General features: G+C 33.9%; 1 protein-coding gene across 2 annotated transcripts in view; it reads left to right on the forward strand.

The window, feature by feature from the left end:
• The window catches only part of SLC30A5 (solute carrier family 30 member 5), a 29,116-nt gene that overhangs the window by 10,015 nt on the left and 4,449 nt on the right, over positions 1 to 14,652 (forward strand). Inside the window, exons 3-13 of one of the 2 annotated variants that reach the window (XM_007175989.3) lie at positions 67 to 133; positions 1,324 to 1,409; positions 4,185 to 4,272; positions 6,629 to 6,716; positions 7,917 to 7,993; positions 8,236 to 8,406; positions 8,861 to 9,149; positions 9,332 to 9,540; positions 10,255 to 10,412; positions 11,256 to 11,385; positions 13,742 to 13,943. In XM_007175989.3, the coding sequence (XP_007176051.1) occupies positions 67 to 133; positions 1,324 to 1,409; positions 4,185 to 4,272; positions 6,629 to 6,716; positions 7,917 to 7,993; positions 8,236 to 8,406; positions 8,861 to 9,149; positions 9,332 to 9,540; positions 10,255 to 10,412; positions 11,256 to 11,385; positions 13,742 to 13,943 (1,565 nt within the window). The remainder of the gene's footprint in view (positions 1 to 66; positions 134 to 1,323; positions 1,410 to 4,184; positions 4,273 to 6,628; positions 6,717 to 7,916; positions 7,994 to 8,235; positions 8,407 to 8,860; positions 9,150 to 9,331; positions 9,541 to 10,254; positions 10,413 to 11,255; positions 11,386 to 13,741; positions 13,944 to 14,652) is intronic. The other variant, XM_057540821.1, reaches the window with a different exon arrangement.

A 14,652-nucleotide genomic window follows, 5' to 3' on the forward strand; every position in this document is an offset into this window, starting at 1 on the left:
ACTTAAAACCACACCTTGTATATAAGATTAATTAATACTAATATATTAATGTTTCAATATTCACAGGACTGCATTTTTTATGGTTTTGTTTCAAAAGCCTTTTTCTTCTGGGAAAAGTATTACCAAACGCCAGGTAAGTCTTTTGCAGAATCCTTTTGTCCTAGCAGTGGACCAGGAGGCAGTGTTCTTTCCTTGATCGGGGTTACTTACTGAATGATTTTAAGTGCTCAGCAGAACATTTCCAGAGTTAACTTGCCCTTGACTTATCATTTCAGAACCGAGGCTTCAAGAGTAAATGCTAAAGTGCTAAGATAATGAAGTGTTTAAAAATGTAAACGAGGGTAGAAAATGTTTCAAGCATGCATATAATTATTTTTTTAATACAGGATCCATATGCTGAAAAGATTTACAAATCAGACATGTAGACATGCCCACAAGCCTAGGATAAATGTCACTGGGAAGCAGATAAAGCATAGGGGTTACAAACAAGGCCTCTGGAGTCAGACAAATTCATGGCTGTTGTAATTACAAACCTTACTTTAAGCAAGTTACTTAATTTCTCTACCTTCATTTTCCGACCTGTAAAATGGAGATAATAATGCCTTCCTAAAGGAGCTATAAGGAATAAATGAATTAATACATGTGAAGTTCTTAAAATAGTGTGTGGCCTATAGTGAGTATGCAGTACATATCAGCTGTCACCCTCTTCATCGTTATTATTGCCTTTAAGCATCTGAGGTTCAGGATGCATACCAGAAATGTCCTTCATTCTGCATCATCTCATATTATCACCTCTTTGGACAGTAGTTACACCCTACTACATATTTGCTTTATGCCACAACTTAGAAACCTGTGCCATGATTTTTTATTAGACGAATTTAAGTACCTCTGTTTTAGAGACCAAGAACATTTTTTAAAACAGGATTAATATTTTAAACCCCATCTTAACTTTTTTCCCTCTCTTTTCAAATAATTGAAGGGCTGAATATCCCTGCTGGAGAAGAATTTAAAAACTACAACATTAAGTGTTCCTAGCAAACTAGTGAGAACTAGTGTAAAAAACAGAAAAAATTGTACGCTATAGAAAAAGATTTCAGGATCTAGCAACAGACAAGAATATGGAAAATGAAAAACAGCATACTATCTTGCAAATCTAGATTTAGTCAAGGGATCTTAATAATTTCTATTTAATTTTAAAATATGTAACTATTTGGCCTTTAAAATATTTGTGTTACCATTATCTTTCCCTATGTGTTTTTAAGATTTTGAGATATTTGGCAAAACATATGACTGAAATTTTTAATTTTTTGTTTCCATTTTTAGTGGATCAAAATATTTAAACATGCAGTTGCTGGGTGTATCATTTCACTTTTGTGGTTTTTTGGCCTCACTCTTTGTGGACCACTAAGGTAAATAGAAATGCATATTTTGAATGTTTATGTTTCTTCATTTTGAATATTAGTTTTGTGCCATTATGTTTTATGTCAGATGTTTGTCAGTTATGTACAAATGCTTCTTTCACTTCTATAGCATTGGTTACAGCTCACTGAGTATATATATATTGAGGACCTGTTTAGTTGGTGGACTCGTTCTTTGGTGGATGCCATTAACGTATTGTTCATGATCTGTCATAGATATTTTACTAGTTAGAGTCCAAACAGTTTCAGAAAACTTTTAGCATACGTGACTTTTTATTCATTGGTGATCCCTTTTAGCAGCTGGTTTTAGAAATGAAAAGTCTGAAATAGTAAATAAAATCAACCAATAAGGAGGAAAGCAAAATCTTTAAAAAATGCTTCCCCCTCCCCCCAACTCTGAAAGTCCTTTACTACCCACAGAAGATGCTTGAAAGATATGGTTATAAACAGATGTCTTGGGAATAGTGTGCCAATCATTAAAGATAAGTTTAACTCTCATTTCATATTCCCTTAAGTCTCTATAGATCTTTTTATGTAAATTGGTCGGTTCGGGGGGGAAAATTCTTTAGGGCCACTTAATTTAATAGGAATTATAACAGGTGCAACCGTGCATAAGTCTTCTTTTAATATTTCTCTATCTCAAAATTATAAGCAAAAGTGCCTTGCCATTGATGGGGGGGGGCGGAATATGGGACAAGAAGTAAGGAATAAGATGAAGGGTGTTCTGAAGAATCTCACTGAGGATGATGGAGTGGACAGTAGAAAGTGATCAGTGGGAAATGCTTTGTGAAAAGTCTTTTCTCCTCTCCCAGACAGCAGAATAGCTCTGGGTTTGGCTCCCTTTGGCTTGTTTACCCTGTGCTTTGTCAAAGGAGGGGTGTATATAATTCCAGTGTCATATCCCTGTCCGTGACAGCAGCAGCTTCCTGGCATGGTGGGAAAGCTGGCTGGGATTTCTCAGCTTGGGGAAAACCTTTTCAGTTTATGCTTGAATATGATTGAGTGGTAATTTCTTATTCATGAAGTGATCTTTTGGTCTGTTTGTTACTAAATCACTGTCCCTGTGTGTTAGGCTAGGGAAGGAAGGGGGAAAGTTGTTAAATTCTTCCTTGGCTCCTTATTTAGTCATCTACTTCTGCCCTTACAACCACTCACTACCACCAGCTCCTCTGCCAACACTTCCCTTCTCATTCTTTTACTAAAATTGTCATTCAGTTTCTTGATTAGAAAGACTCCTTTGGTGTTTCATAGCCTGTCTTATTTTAAGTTAGTATCATTCTGCTGATATATATTTTTTTTAATTGTAATCTCCCAAATATTAACAGAACTAAAATAATCACTGCTGTGTTCTCATTACAGATTTTTGAATAAGGAGGAAAAATGAAAATTTTTCTAATGAGCAGCTGAAAATCTGTTCCCATGTAGATCCTATAAGCTCCCTTTAGCTGGCAATAATGTTTTTAATTTTTTTAATATTCATACATATAAAAGAATAAATATAAATAAATATGAACATTCATGTATCCCCCAAATAAAACCTTACCAGTTCCTTTGTTGCCCTGTGTATCCCCCTCTCCCCCTACGATTGGATGTAACCAGCATCTTAAATTTTGATTTTCATTCTCTTGGTTTTCTTTATAGTTTTACCATATATGTACACATTTCTTTTTTGCAAGTTTTTTACTTTATATGAATAGAATTACATTGCATGTATTTTTGTGCAGCATACTTTTTCCATTCAGTGTTATGTTTGAGATTTGCCCATTTTGATGCATGTAGAGCTATGTGTGTGTATGTATGTATGTGTGTGTGTGAGTGTGTGTGTGTGTGTGTGTGTGTATATATATATATACACATATATATATATATACACATATATATATATAGTTAATTCACTTTTGTGTTAGTTTTTTGAAATGTAATTCACATACCATAAAATTCACTCTTTTTGTCTTAGTCCATTGGGACTGCTATAATAAAAACACCATGGGCTGGGGGACTTTTAAAAAATACAAATTTGTTTCTCATGGTTCTGGAGGCTAGGAAGGCCAAGATCAAGGCCAAGCAGATTCAGTGTGTGGTGAGAGACTGCTTCCTGGTTCATAGACAGCCGTCTTGTCTCTTCACTGTAACCTCACATAGCAGAAGGGCGAGGGAGCTCTCTGTGGTCTCTTTTATAAAGGCAATAATCCCATTCATGAGGGTTTCACCCTCATAACCTAAGCACCTCTCAAAGGTGTTCTTTACCTCCTGATACCGTCAAGTTGGTGATTGAGTTTAACATATGAATGGGGGAGAGAAGGAGACACATACATTCAGTTTGTAGCATTTTTAAAGTATACAATTCTGTATTTCTTAATATATTCATAGAATTTCATTCATTTTTACCACTGTATAATAGTCCTTTGAATGGATATACTCTAAATTATATTATCCATTCTCTCATCAGTGGGAATTTAGGTTGTTTCTAGTTTGGGGCTATTGCAAACAATGCTGGTGTCTTATAAGTGTTTCCTGGTACATGTACAAGAAACCTGTATGATATAATCCTACAAATGGTATTATTAGATATTTGTAGCTTCAGCCTTCCTGAGGCAGATAATGCCAGAATAGTTTCCAAAACAGCTGTACATGTTTATTTTTCCCATAATGTTTTATGAAAATCAAGGGGAAAGATTTATTTTCTTCTCCCTTACTCTAGTTGAATTCATGCTTCCTGATAAAGATCAGATATAATCCATGAATGATAATGTTTTATTTTTGTAGGACTTTGCTGCTATTCGAGCACAGTGATATTGTTGTCATCTCACTGCTCAGTGTTTTGTTCACTAGTTCTGGAGGAGGACCAGCAAAGGTAGAATTTTCCATTATTCGTTACTTGAAAATTGAACGTGTACGTGTAAAATACTATCTAAGGCAGTAAAATAGTATCCTTTACCATTTAAAAGAATGCAGAGGCTTTTTCTGCTAATTATAAATTTTTCTCACAAACGTTTTTTACTTTTTATTTTGAAATCATTATATATTCCTAGGAAGCTGCACATATAGTACAGAGAGGTGCTTGTGCCCTTCACTCAGTTTCAATAGTAACTTCTTACCCAGCTCTTATACTATCAAAACCAGGAAATTGACATTGGTACAATCCATAGACCTTATTCAGATTTCACCAGTTTTACATACACTCGTGTGTATATGTGTGTGTGTGTAGATTTGTGTAACCATCACCACAGTCAAGATGCAGGACTGATTGATCACCACAGACATCTCCTTCATGCTATACCTGATCCCTCCCCTATCTCATTCTTAACTCCTATACATCATTTTTGGAAAATATGTCCCTAAGAACTTGTTATATTTAAAGTCTGATGAATGTTTTGCCAACTAGGCGACCCTATTCATCTTCCATAATTTAAGTATTAATCTCTTTTTAGTAAATGCATCACCAATGTGCAGTTATAACTTACAGCTACAATACTTTTATTTACCAAATTAAATGCTTCCTATGCATGACGCATTGTGCCCGTTACAGAGGAAAGGAGAAATAAAGGCAAATAAGGTTTAATAGTTCCTGTTCTGGCTTTCAGGCTAAATAATGGAGGCAGATGAATAAAATAAAGTGAACAAAGTAACATGCCAAGTAGAGCAGAGTCTACCCAGCCTGTAGATTTCAAATTGGATCCTTGGGTATTAAAGTATATGCCACTATTTAATCTTTTCCCCTCACTCACAGAGTACTCCAAAATAAATGTCAAGTGGATTGAAGATTTTTATGGTTAAAAAAAAAAGATATTTGTAAAAGCATAGAATAAAATATAGATGGATAATTAATCTACGGACAGAGAAGAACTTTCTGGGCATAAAACCAGTAGAAAAAAATCACAAAGGGGAAACCAAGTACGTTTGACTGCATAATGATTACAAGCATCTGTGTTGTAACAGAAATCATTGTGCAAACAACAAACTAACAACAATAACAAATTGTCACAGATAGAAGTTTTACTTTTTTTTTTTTAAATATAATCACTCAAATAGTTTAAAAAAATGCTGAAGATCCTCAATAGAAATGAGCAAAGGAGAGGAAAAGACAACTCACAAAAGAAATACAAATGACTTTAAAACATTAAACAAACATTTTACTGCACTAATCAGAAATGAGAGTATGGATCTTACATATCCTGTCGTTAGTGTCAATAATGAATCTGGGCATCTCACCAGGACTGTGATTTTTTTTTTTTCTTAGTCTGACTCTGAAGCATAACAAAATTCTCAGTTGCCCTCTTTGCTAAGAAAAGATTAAGTTATATTCTCCATATTTGGGTATTGTTAATGTTACCACGTTCTGATTCAATGAAAATTATGAAATTTTAAATTGTGTGGTTTATGTATACTAACTTTTGTCAAAATACCTACCACACTAATAGAGCATTTATCAAATGTAGTGGTAGTCATATAATGAATAAAATAGGATCCTCATTTTTCATTTAAAATTGTTATTTTATCGAAGTATCTGGTATTACACCTGTAAATTTGTAAATAGAGAATGTATAATAATGCTATTTAGATTGCTTCTTTACCAAAAATTCTGAAGTATTTGCATAAACCTGGATAGTATGTCCTTTCTATAATTTTCTCTTGTCAAAATCCTTTCCCTGGAATGAGAACATAAGAAGTGTATTCAGCTTTTAATACGTTTCCTAGCTATTAGAGATGACTTTGCTAATTTTCTTAACATGCCCTCTTAGTTCTTTTTCCCTAGAAGAGTGGTAACTAGGTTACTGACATTATTGTAAATCAGCTGTCTTCTCTATTACTTGCACGTTGTAGAATAAATTAGGTCACTACTAATTATTCCTTAGTTACTTGGGCTTTTCAAACAGAAGCAAAGTAACATTTAGGAAGATTAGTTCTGTGAACATTTAATGGTTTGTACATGGTAACATGCCTATCGGTACTAGCAAGGAGACAATTGAAATTGTCAAATTGTCAAGTGCCCTAAAAATATCCTACAGAATTTGTTAGAGCTCTTTACTTTTGTATTTTACTGTTAATACTGTAAATTTATATTGTACAGTATAAGGACTTTAATGTCAGATGTTATTTTTTCTTTAAATATTTATCTGAAAAATATTTTCTTTAGCATTTGTATAGTCATGGTCTTAAAAATCAACACTTGAGAAAGCTATTCTTGCTGTTATTCTCTTCATTTTCAGACAAGAGGGGCTGCTTTTTTCATTATTGCTGTGATCTGCCTATTGCTTTTCGACAATGATGATCTCATGGCTAAAATGGCTGAACACCGTATCCTTTTGCAAAAGATCGGAGTTTTTTAGTCTGGCACAATGGGAAATGAAGGAGTGACTGAATTATACTGATCAATCATGAATGAAACTTTCATAGATTGATGTAGGTATTCTAAATCAGTATTCAAATAACGAATAAATTCATTCTAGATTAAATGTTTTATAGCATCTCAATATCTTTTACAGCACCCTAAGTTTTCAGAAATTTAGGGACAATGAAAGAATATTTTAGAATGTCCTGATGCTATTAAAAAAAAATAGGTGATTTACCACTCAACAAAATCAATCTATTTGCTCTCTTGTAATTTAACAATTTAAATGCTCCTTTTAGAAGTCAGTGGCAATTATTAAATATAAACTTTTTTGAGATTAAATGAAAAACCTTTGGCATCTTGCCTGAAAGAAGAAGTTCAAATTCCTTAACCTGGTATTCGCTCTCTTGCTCTAAATTATTATTTCCAACTCAGCCCCCACTCGTCTCTTATATAAACCCAACTTTCCAATCAAATATATCTACTCATTTTCCTCTGCAGTCATGCACTGTTCTTTCCTATCTACATACCGTTGCCCACTCCATTTAGCAGGACTCAGAACACCAGTTTTGATTCTTTGGTTACTGATACTGCTGTAAAACCTATTAGTTAACTAATGTCAGTTTACTTTGTTACAGTGAAAGAGGACAGCATGACTTTGCAAAACTTCAGGTTGATTGTTAGACAATTGTTGCCCACTGTACCCTCTTTTGCTTGCTGCTTGCTTTGCGAGGCTTATGTGGTCAATGGCTTAGAAACAGATTTAGGACTGATTTTTACATGTCATATCCAATTCCATTGGATAGGAGTTATCTAAGGAGGTTCCTTGCTCTTGTCCCTTTGTCCTCTTTAGAGTATGCATGCATATGTCTTTTGGAGGTTAAGTACTAAAATTTAACAACTGTGCCTTAAGCACTATTATAATTGTTTTGGAGACAACAAAAGAAATATATATAGGCCATTTCTAATTTATAAATCATGTCCCAAAATTAAATTTTTAATTATTTTCTTTTGTTTTTAAGGGAAACATATTGTTGAGGATAGTCAGGTTTGCCCTCAGATTAGTGTATAGTCAACCCAAAATAATGTAGCTAAAATTCCAGGAGGACTTCAGGATTCAAAGAGTTAATATTTGGAATTTTTTTCCTTCACTCCAACTCACTTAGCTGAAGGACATCATGACAGTGCTCTAACTCACATGCTTTACACAGCCATTGCCTTCTTAGGTGTGGCAGATCACAAGGTATGTTCTTTTCTTTGTTCCTAAGGTGATCAAGAGATTCTGAAAAGTTACAGCAACTGTGACTTTAAAAGTACATTTAAAATAAGTTATCAGTAATTTACAGTACTGCCAGCCATTTAAGTAGTTCAGTAATTTGGGTTATGGAAAAAACATGCTAGCTCCGTTTCTTTAAATATTATGTATTTAAGGCTTGAGTGTTGAACTGTGTGTTTCTAATGAGACTTATCTACTTTTACTCATAGGGTGGAGTATTATTGCTAGTACTGGCTTTGTGTTGTAAAGTTGGTTTTCATACAGCTTCCAGAAAACTCTCTATAGATGTTGGTGGAACCAAACGTCTTCAAGCTTTATCCCATCTTGTTTCTGTGCTTCTCTTATGCCCATGGGTCATTGTTCTTTCTGTGACAACTGAGGTAAGAGCAGGAATTTACTGGTAATAAGTAAAATAAATTGCTGTTATTTATAGATTTTAGTTCAGTACATTGTATTTTATTTCAATTTGATGTTGCAAGTAGCTTTAAATTTTCAAGTACTATTACATTTATATATCCCTCCCATTCCTGTGGCCCATAGGAATCAGTTAAATACTACTAATAATATTAATAATAATTTAATACCTACCCACAAACCCAAGGATTGTGTATCACCAAGTATTTATAAAATTATTAAACAATAATGCTTCTTTTTTTAATACTTTGGGGAATACTAGGAAAATGTGCCAATATCTTATAACTCTTATATTTTGGCATTTTACAAATCATATTGAATCATGGGAATATTTGTTTATACATAAAGCAATTAACTAAAATATAAGATGTGAACTTTATACCCATATGGTATTAACAAATTTTTTTTTTTAATTTCTAGAGTAAAGTCGAGTCTTGGTTTTCTCTCATTATGCCTTTCACAACAGTTATTTTTTTTGTCATGATCCTGGATTTCTATGTCGATTCCATTTGTTCAGTCAAAATGGAAGTTTCCAAATGTGCCCGATATGGATCCTTTCCCATTTTTATTAGTGCTCTACTTTTTGGAAATTTTTGGACGCATCCAATAACAGACCAGCTTCGGGCCATGAACAAAGCAGCACACCAGGAGAGCACAGAACACGTCCTTTCTGGAGGAGTGGTAGTGAGCGCTATATTCTTCATTTTGTGTAAGCATTTTTCCCCTTAGCAAATTTCATCTTATGGATTCTGATGTTCAGTCATTTACTAAATTTGGGAATTTGTTCAATGCTTCATACATTTAATGCTGATAGATACTGTGCTAGGTTTTGGTGGCTTAAATTTTTTTAACTTCTGTAATGTTCCTTTTTTTTTTTTCTTCCATTTTTAGCTGCCAACATCTTATCATCTCCTTCTAAGAGAGGACAGAAAGGTACCCTAATTGGATATTCTCCTGAAGGAACACCTCTTTATAACTTCATGGGTGACGCTTTTCAGCATAGCTCCCAGTCAATCCCTAGGTTTATTAAGGAATCACTAAAACAAATTCTTGAGGAGAATGACTCTAGGCAGATCTTTTACTTCTTGTGCTTGAATCTGGTAAGAGTTTTAAATATTAGTGGCATATCTTAAAAGCTTAATCTTTTAATTTTGACAGTTCTGGTATAATTTTAGTAATTCCCAAATAATTTTAGTAATTAGATATGGGCTAAAATTATATTTTCTCTAAGTATTAGAAAGATTACAGGATCATATTCACACTACTTAAACAATTTTTTGAAGTATTTTAGAAACGTTGGTTTAGTGTGCTATTTCAAATTAGTAGATATAGTAGTTTATAAAGATTTTTATCAGGAATTCCCTGGCGGTCCAGTGGTTAGAACTCCTTGCTCTCGCTGCCAGGGGCCCAGGTTCAGTCCCTGGTCGGGGAACTAAGATCCCACAAGCCACACGGCACAGCCAAAAAGAAAAAAAGATTTTTATCTACTCCTTATAAGATCTCACTACCCACCAGATTGCTAACATTTTATAGTCTAGTTTATTTAGTTCTACAGACATATAAATAAAACTATCTCCTTTTAAATAGTTTATAAGATAGACATATCTGATTTAGCTTGATTTCTTATAGTTTATATGAAATGAGGTTTCTTGTATGAGAACCAGTTAAATAATGAAAGAGACAAGTGTATAATATCTTCAAGTAAGGTTTGGGTAATAACTAAGGGTTAAAATCCTTATGATTAAATTCTGATAAATCTCTCTTGAAACAGTATTTCCCAACATACTCCTATTGTTTTTTTAAACATGTTTTAGCTTTTTACCTTTGTGGAATTATTCTATGGCGTGTTGACCAATAGTCTGGGTCTGATCTCAGATGGATTTCACATGCTCTTTGACTGCTCTGCTTTGGTCATGGGACTTTTTGCAGCCCTGATGAGTAGGTGGAAAGCAACTCGGATTTTCTCCTATGGGTAGGTACACTAACTGTCAAGGCTTGTAGCAAATTCCATCTTATAGAATAAAGTTTTACTACTTTTAATACAAATTTAATTTTTCAGAGCTTCATTTTTCTTTAATTTAAAGTAGATAAGAGAAACTAAACCAAGCATTTGATAAATACTGAATGGCAGTAAGCTTAAGACTATATACTCCCTGACAAATCCCTCTCATAGGTAGATAGCAAAAAATCAGTTAAATAGTGAGCTATTTGGCCAACGGTGTTTCTTTGAGGTAATGGAATGTTCATGGGCATTCACATCTTTGCAGTTAGAAAGAGAATTCAAAATTTGAAGTGGCTCTGCATGCAGTATCCTTTCACTAAGTCATCATTCAGTTCAGCGAATATTAGAATCCCTGATTTGTGCAAGATATTTTGATAAGAACTATTGTAAATAGGTTAATAAATTCAGCTCTTACTTTCAGCTGTTTATATTTTGAAAGATGGATGAGCCAAAATTACAAAAACTTTTGATACAAAGCCGAATCTATGTGCTGTGACGGAGATACAGAGAACGCCAAAGGCTTAAAGAAGAGAGAAATAACTTCTTGCTAAGAAATTAGGACAGGCTTTGTGTAAGAAGGGACGTTGAAGAAGGACTTTGATAAATATATAAAATTTCAACAAACATATATGTATGGAAAAAACCTTCCAGCATTAGTATGATATTTAAAATCTTGGTAATTTTCTAGTCTTACTATTTGTGTAATTGAAAATCTGTCATTGAAAATCATTTCCTCATTTGTAACATAATAATGTTTATACTTTAAAAATATTTGTCATTTCCCTTTTCTAAAAATATATTCTACATTTTTAGGTATGGCCGAATAGAAATTCTCTCTGGATTTATTAATGGGCTTTTTCTAGTGGTAATAGCTTTTTTTGTGTTTATGGAATCAGTGGCTAGATTAATTGATCCTCCGGAATTAGACACACACATGTTAACAGTAAGTCTTTTCATTTTCCTATTTGAATTTCTACTCAAACTCATACAGCTTTTTCCCTGCTAAAGTTTAACTACTTGTAGTTATTGACCTAGGAAGGTTTTATTTATTTATTTTTTAATTTAAATCAACATAACTTCCTATCTTGCTATTTACATGTACACTGCTGACTCTTCAAAATTAATTAATACACTTTTCTCTAACACGCTAGTAGTCAAATATTAGATAACATTCTAGAACAGTTTTTTTTCTGCCTAATTAAACGTTTTTGTTTGAAGATGTGTTTTTGAATACCTGAGGAAATGTTCAGAGGCTTTACTCTAGATTAAATTACTGCTATGGCAACTTTAAATGTTTTCCCTGTACCTCCAGATCTTTACATGTGCTGTTTCTTATAGTTCTCACGCCCTTCCCTCACTTCTGCCCTTTTAGGCTTTGCTTCTAAAGTTGCCTTTGGTGGGATACTTTCCCTTAGTCCCTCTCTTCCCACCTTAAAGTGTGTTAGATTTCCCTTTCTGAATATTCCCATTGTATCTTGTGCAACCTTCTTTTAGCAACATTGACTTATAACTGTTGTTTAGTTTGTCATTCTTCCACAATTAAGATATGTCGCTCAATATCAAAAACACAAACAACCCAATCCAAAAATGGGCAGAAGACCTAACTAGACATTTCTCCAAAGAAGACATACAGATTGCCAACAAACACATGAAAGGATGCTCAACATCACTAATCATTAGAGAAATGCAAATCAGAAGTGCAATGAGGTATCACCTCGCACGGGTCAGAATGGCCATCATCAAAAAATCTACGAACAATAAATGCTGGAGTGGGTGTGGAGAAAAGGGAACCCTCTTGCACTGTTGGTGGGAATGTAAATTGATACAGCCACTATGGAGAACAGTATAGATGTTCCTTAAAAAACTAAAAATAGAACTACCATATGACCCAGCAATCCCACTACTGGGCATATACCCTGAGAAAACCATAATTCAAAAAGACTCATGTACCACAGTGTTCATTGCAGCTCTATTTACAATAGCCAGGACATGGAAGCAACCTAAGTGTCCATCAACAGATGAATGGATAAAGAAGATGTGGCACATATATACAATGGGATATTACTCAGCCATAAAAAGAAATGAAATTGAGTTTTTTGTAGTGAGGTGGATGGACCTAGAGTCTGTCATACAGAGTGAAGTAAGTTAGAAAGAGAAAAACAAATACCGTATGCTAACACATATATATGGAATCTTAAAAACAAACAAACAAAAAAAATGGTTCCGATGAACCTAGGGGCAGGACAGGAATAAAGACGCAGACGTAGAGAATGGACTTGAGGACACGGGGAGGGGGAAGGGTAAGCTGAGACAAAGTGAGAGAGTGGCATGGACATATATACACTACCAAATGTAAAATAGATAGCTAGTGGGAAGCAGCCACAGAGCACAGGGAGATCAGTTTGGTGCTTTGTGACCACCTAGAGGGGTGGGATAGGGAGGGTGGGAGGGAGACGCAAGAGGGAGGAGATATGGGGATATATGTATACGTATAGCTGATTCACTTTGTTATAAAGCAGAAACAAACACACCATTGTAAAGCAATTATACTCCAGTAAAGATGTTTAAAAATTTTTTTAATTAAAAATAATTAAAAATAAAACAAATGGATTTCTCTAAAGGAGAAATTGTAGATGTATGTAAATTAAGTAGTGCCCTGAACTAGAGCTACTATTCAAAATCATTTTGTAAGAGGGGATAATCAAGGGTAAGGATCCTTTGGGGTGTTATTGTGGCACCATTAAATCAAGATAATCTCATTTACTTTGTTTTTTAAAAAATGCTTTTCCACTGTACTTTTTTTACTTTGGGAAATTTTACTGTAGTTAAGAAACAGTAAGAGTGTGTTTATTTGGAATCCACTCATTAGTAAATTACAATCATTGCCTTTTAAAGTATTGATATTTACCTAGTAATATAAATGAGATTTCAGGTACAGTGTATACTTGCTCTAGTAAGCAGTACTTTCAAACTCTTTATTTAAATAAACAAAACAAAACTTTAGCATCATTTATTAATAAACCCTGAATCAAGTACATTTTTATTCTTAATCATTTAGTTAAAGCAAATCTAAATCCTTTTACTTGTCAACACTTTGGTATTTGAAAGTTAAATGCATCTTCTAAAATATTCTAAAATTCACACTTTTAAAATTTTCTTATTGAATTTAATGAGGTTTTACTATGAATATTTTCAAAACTATAAACCAAAAAACATATATAGCTACATAATAACTTTTAAATAACAAGTTTATTTTTTTAATTACAAATTTAAAGGTTTTCTTTTTTCTTTTTTGCTAGCCAGTCTCAGTTGGAGGGCTGATAGTAAACCTTATTGGTATCTGTGCCTTTAGCCATGCCCATAACCATACCCATGGAGCTTCTCAAGGAAGCTGTCACTCATCTGATCACAGCCATTCACACCATGTGCATGGACACAGTGACCATGGGCACGGTCACAGCCACGGATCTGCAGGCAGAGGCATGAATGCTAACATGAGGGGTGAGTCCTTGCCAGATACTGTCCTACCTTTCAACTGTGTTCTGAATTGTCATTGGTTATTTGTATTTAGTATTGGGTTCTTGGTACAATTTTATTTTAAAAAACCAACCTGTAACTAAAAAGAGATCTAAAATCATCTGTTACAGAAAATGCTCACAACTGTTCATAAATGTCAATTTTTTTAAATAAATTATTGTAATTATAGAGTCTTTTTCATAGTGACACTTGAGTAAATATTAGTTGCAAGGGAAACTGTGCATTACGCACTTTCACTATAAAAGAACTGAGAAGTTTTATTGTACTGAAAAAAAATATGGGGAAGTATCATTTATGTTGAGATATTTATTCTGATGTTTTATTTTTTTATTTATTTTTTTGGCCACGCCGCACGGCTTGTGGGATCTTAGTTCCCCAACCAGGGATTGAACCCTCACCCTCAGCAGTGAAAGTGCGGAGTCCTAACCTCTGGACCGCCAGAGAATTCCCTATTCTGATATTTCAGTAGAAATAATTTAGGTAATGTCAAAACTTGGCTCATGTATATGATTTCTAGGAAGCTTTCTCAGACACCATCATAAAATTCACCACACTGGTAATAGTTGCCCACATCCTTACTTCACCACTATGCCATGAATTCCTTGATGGAAGTGACCATGTTTAGTCATTTTGAAGTACCAGCCCCTAGCAGAGTACCTGGTGAATAATAGGT

Source organism: Balaenoptera acutorostrata, chromosome 2 (genome assembly GCF_949987535.1).
Source record: "Balaenoptera acutorostrata chromosome 2, mBalAcu1.1, whole genome shotgun sequence".
Lineage (NCBI taxonomy): Eukaryota > Metazoa > Chordata > Mammalia > Artiodactyla > Balaenopteridae > Balaenoptera > Balaenoptera acutorostrata.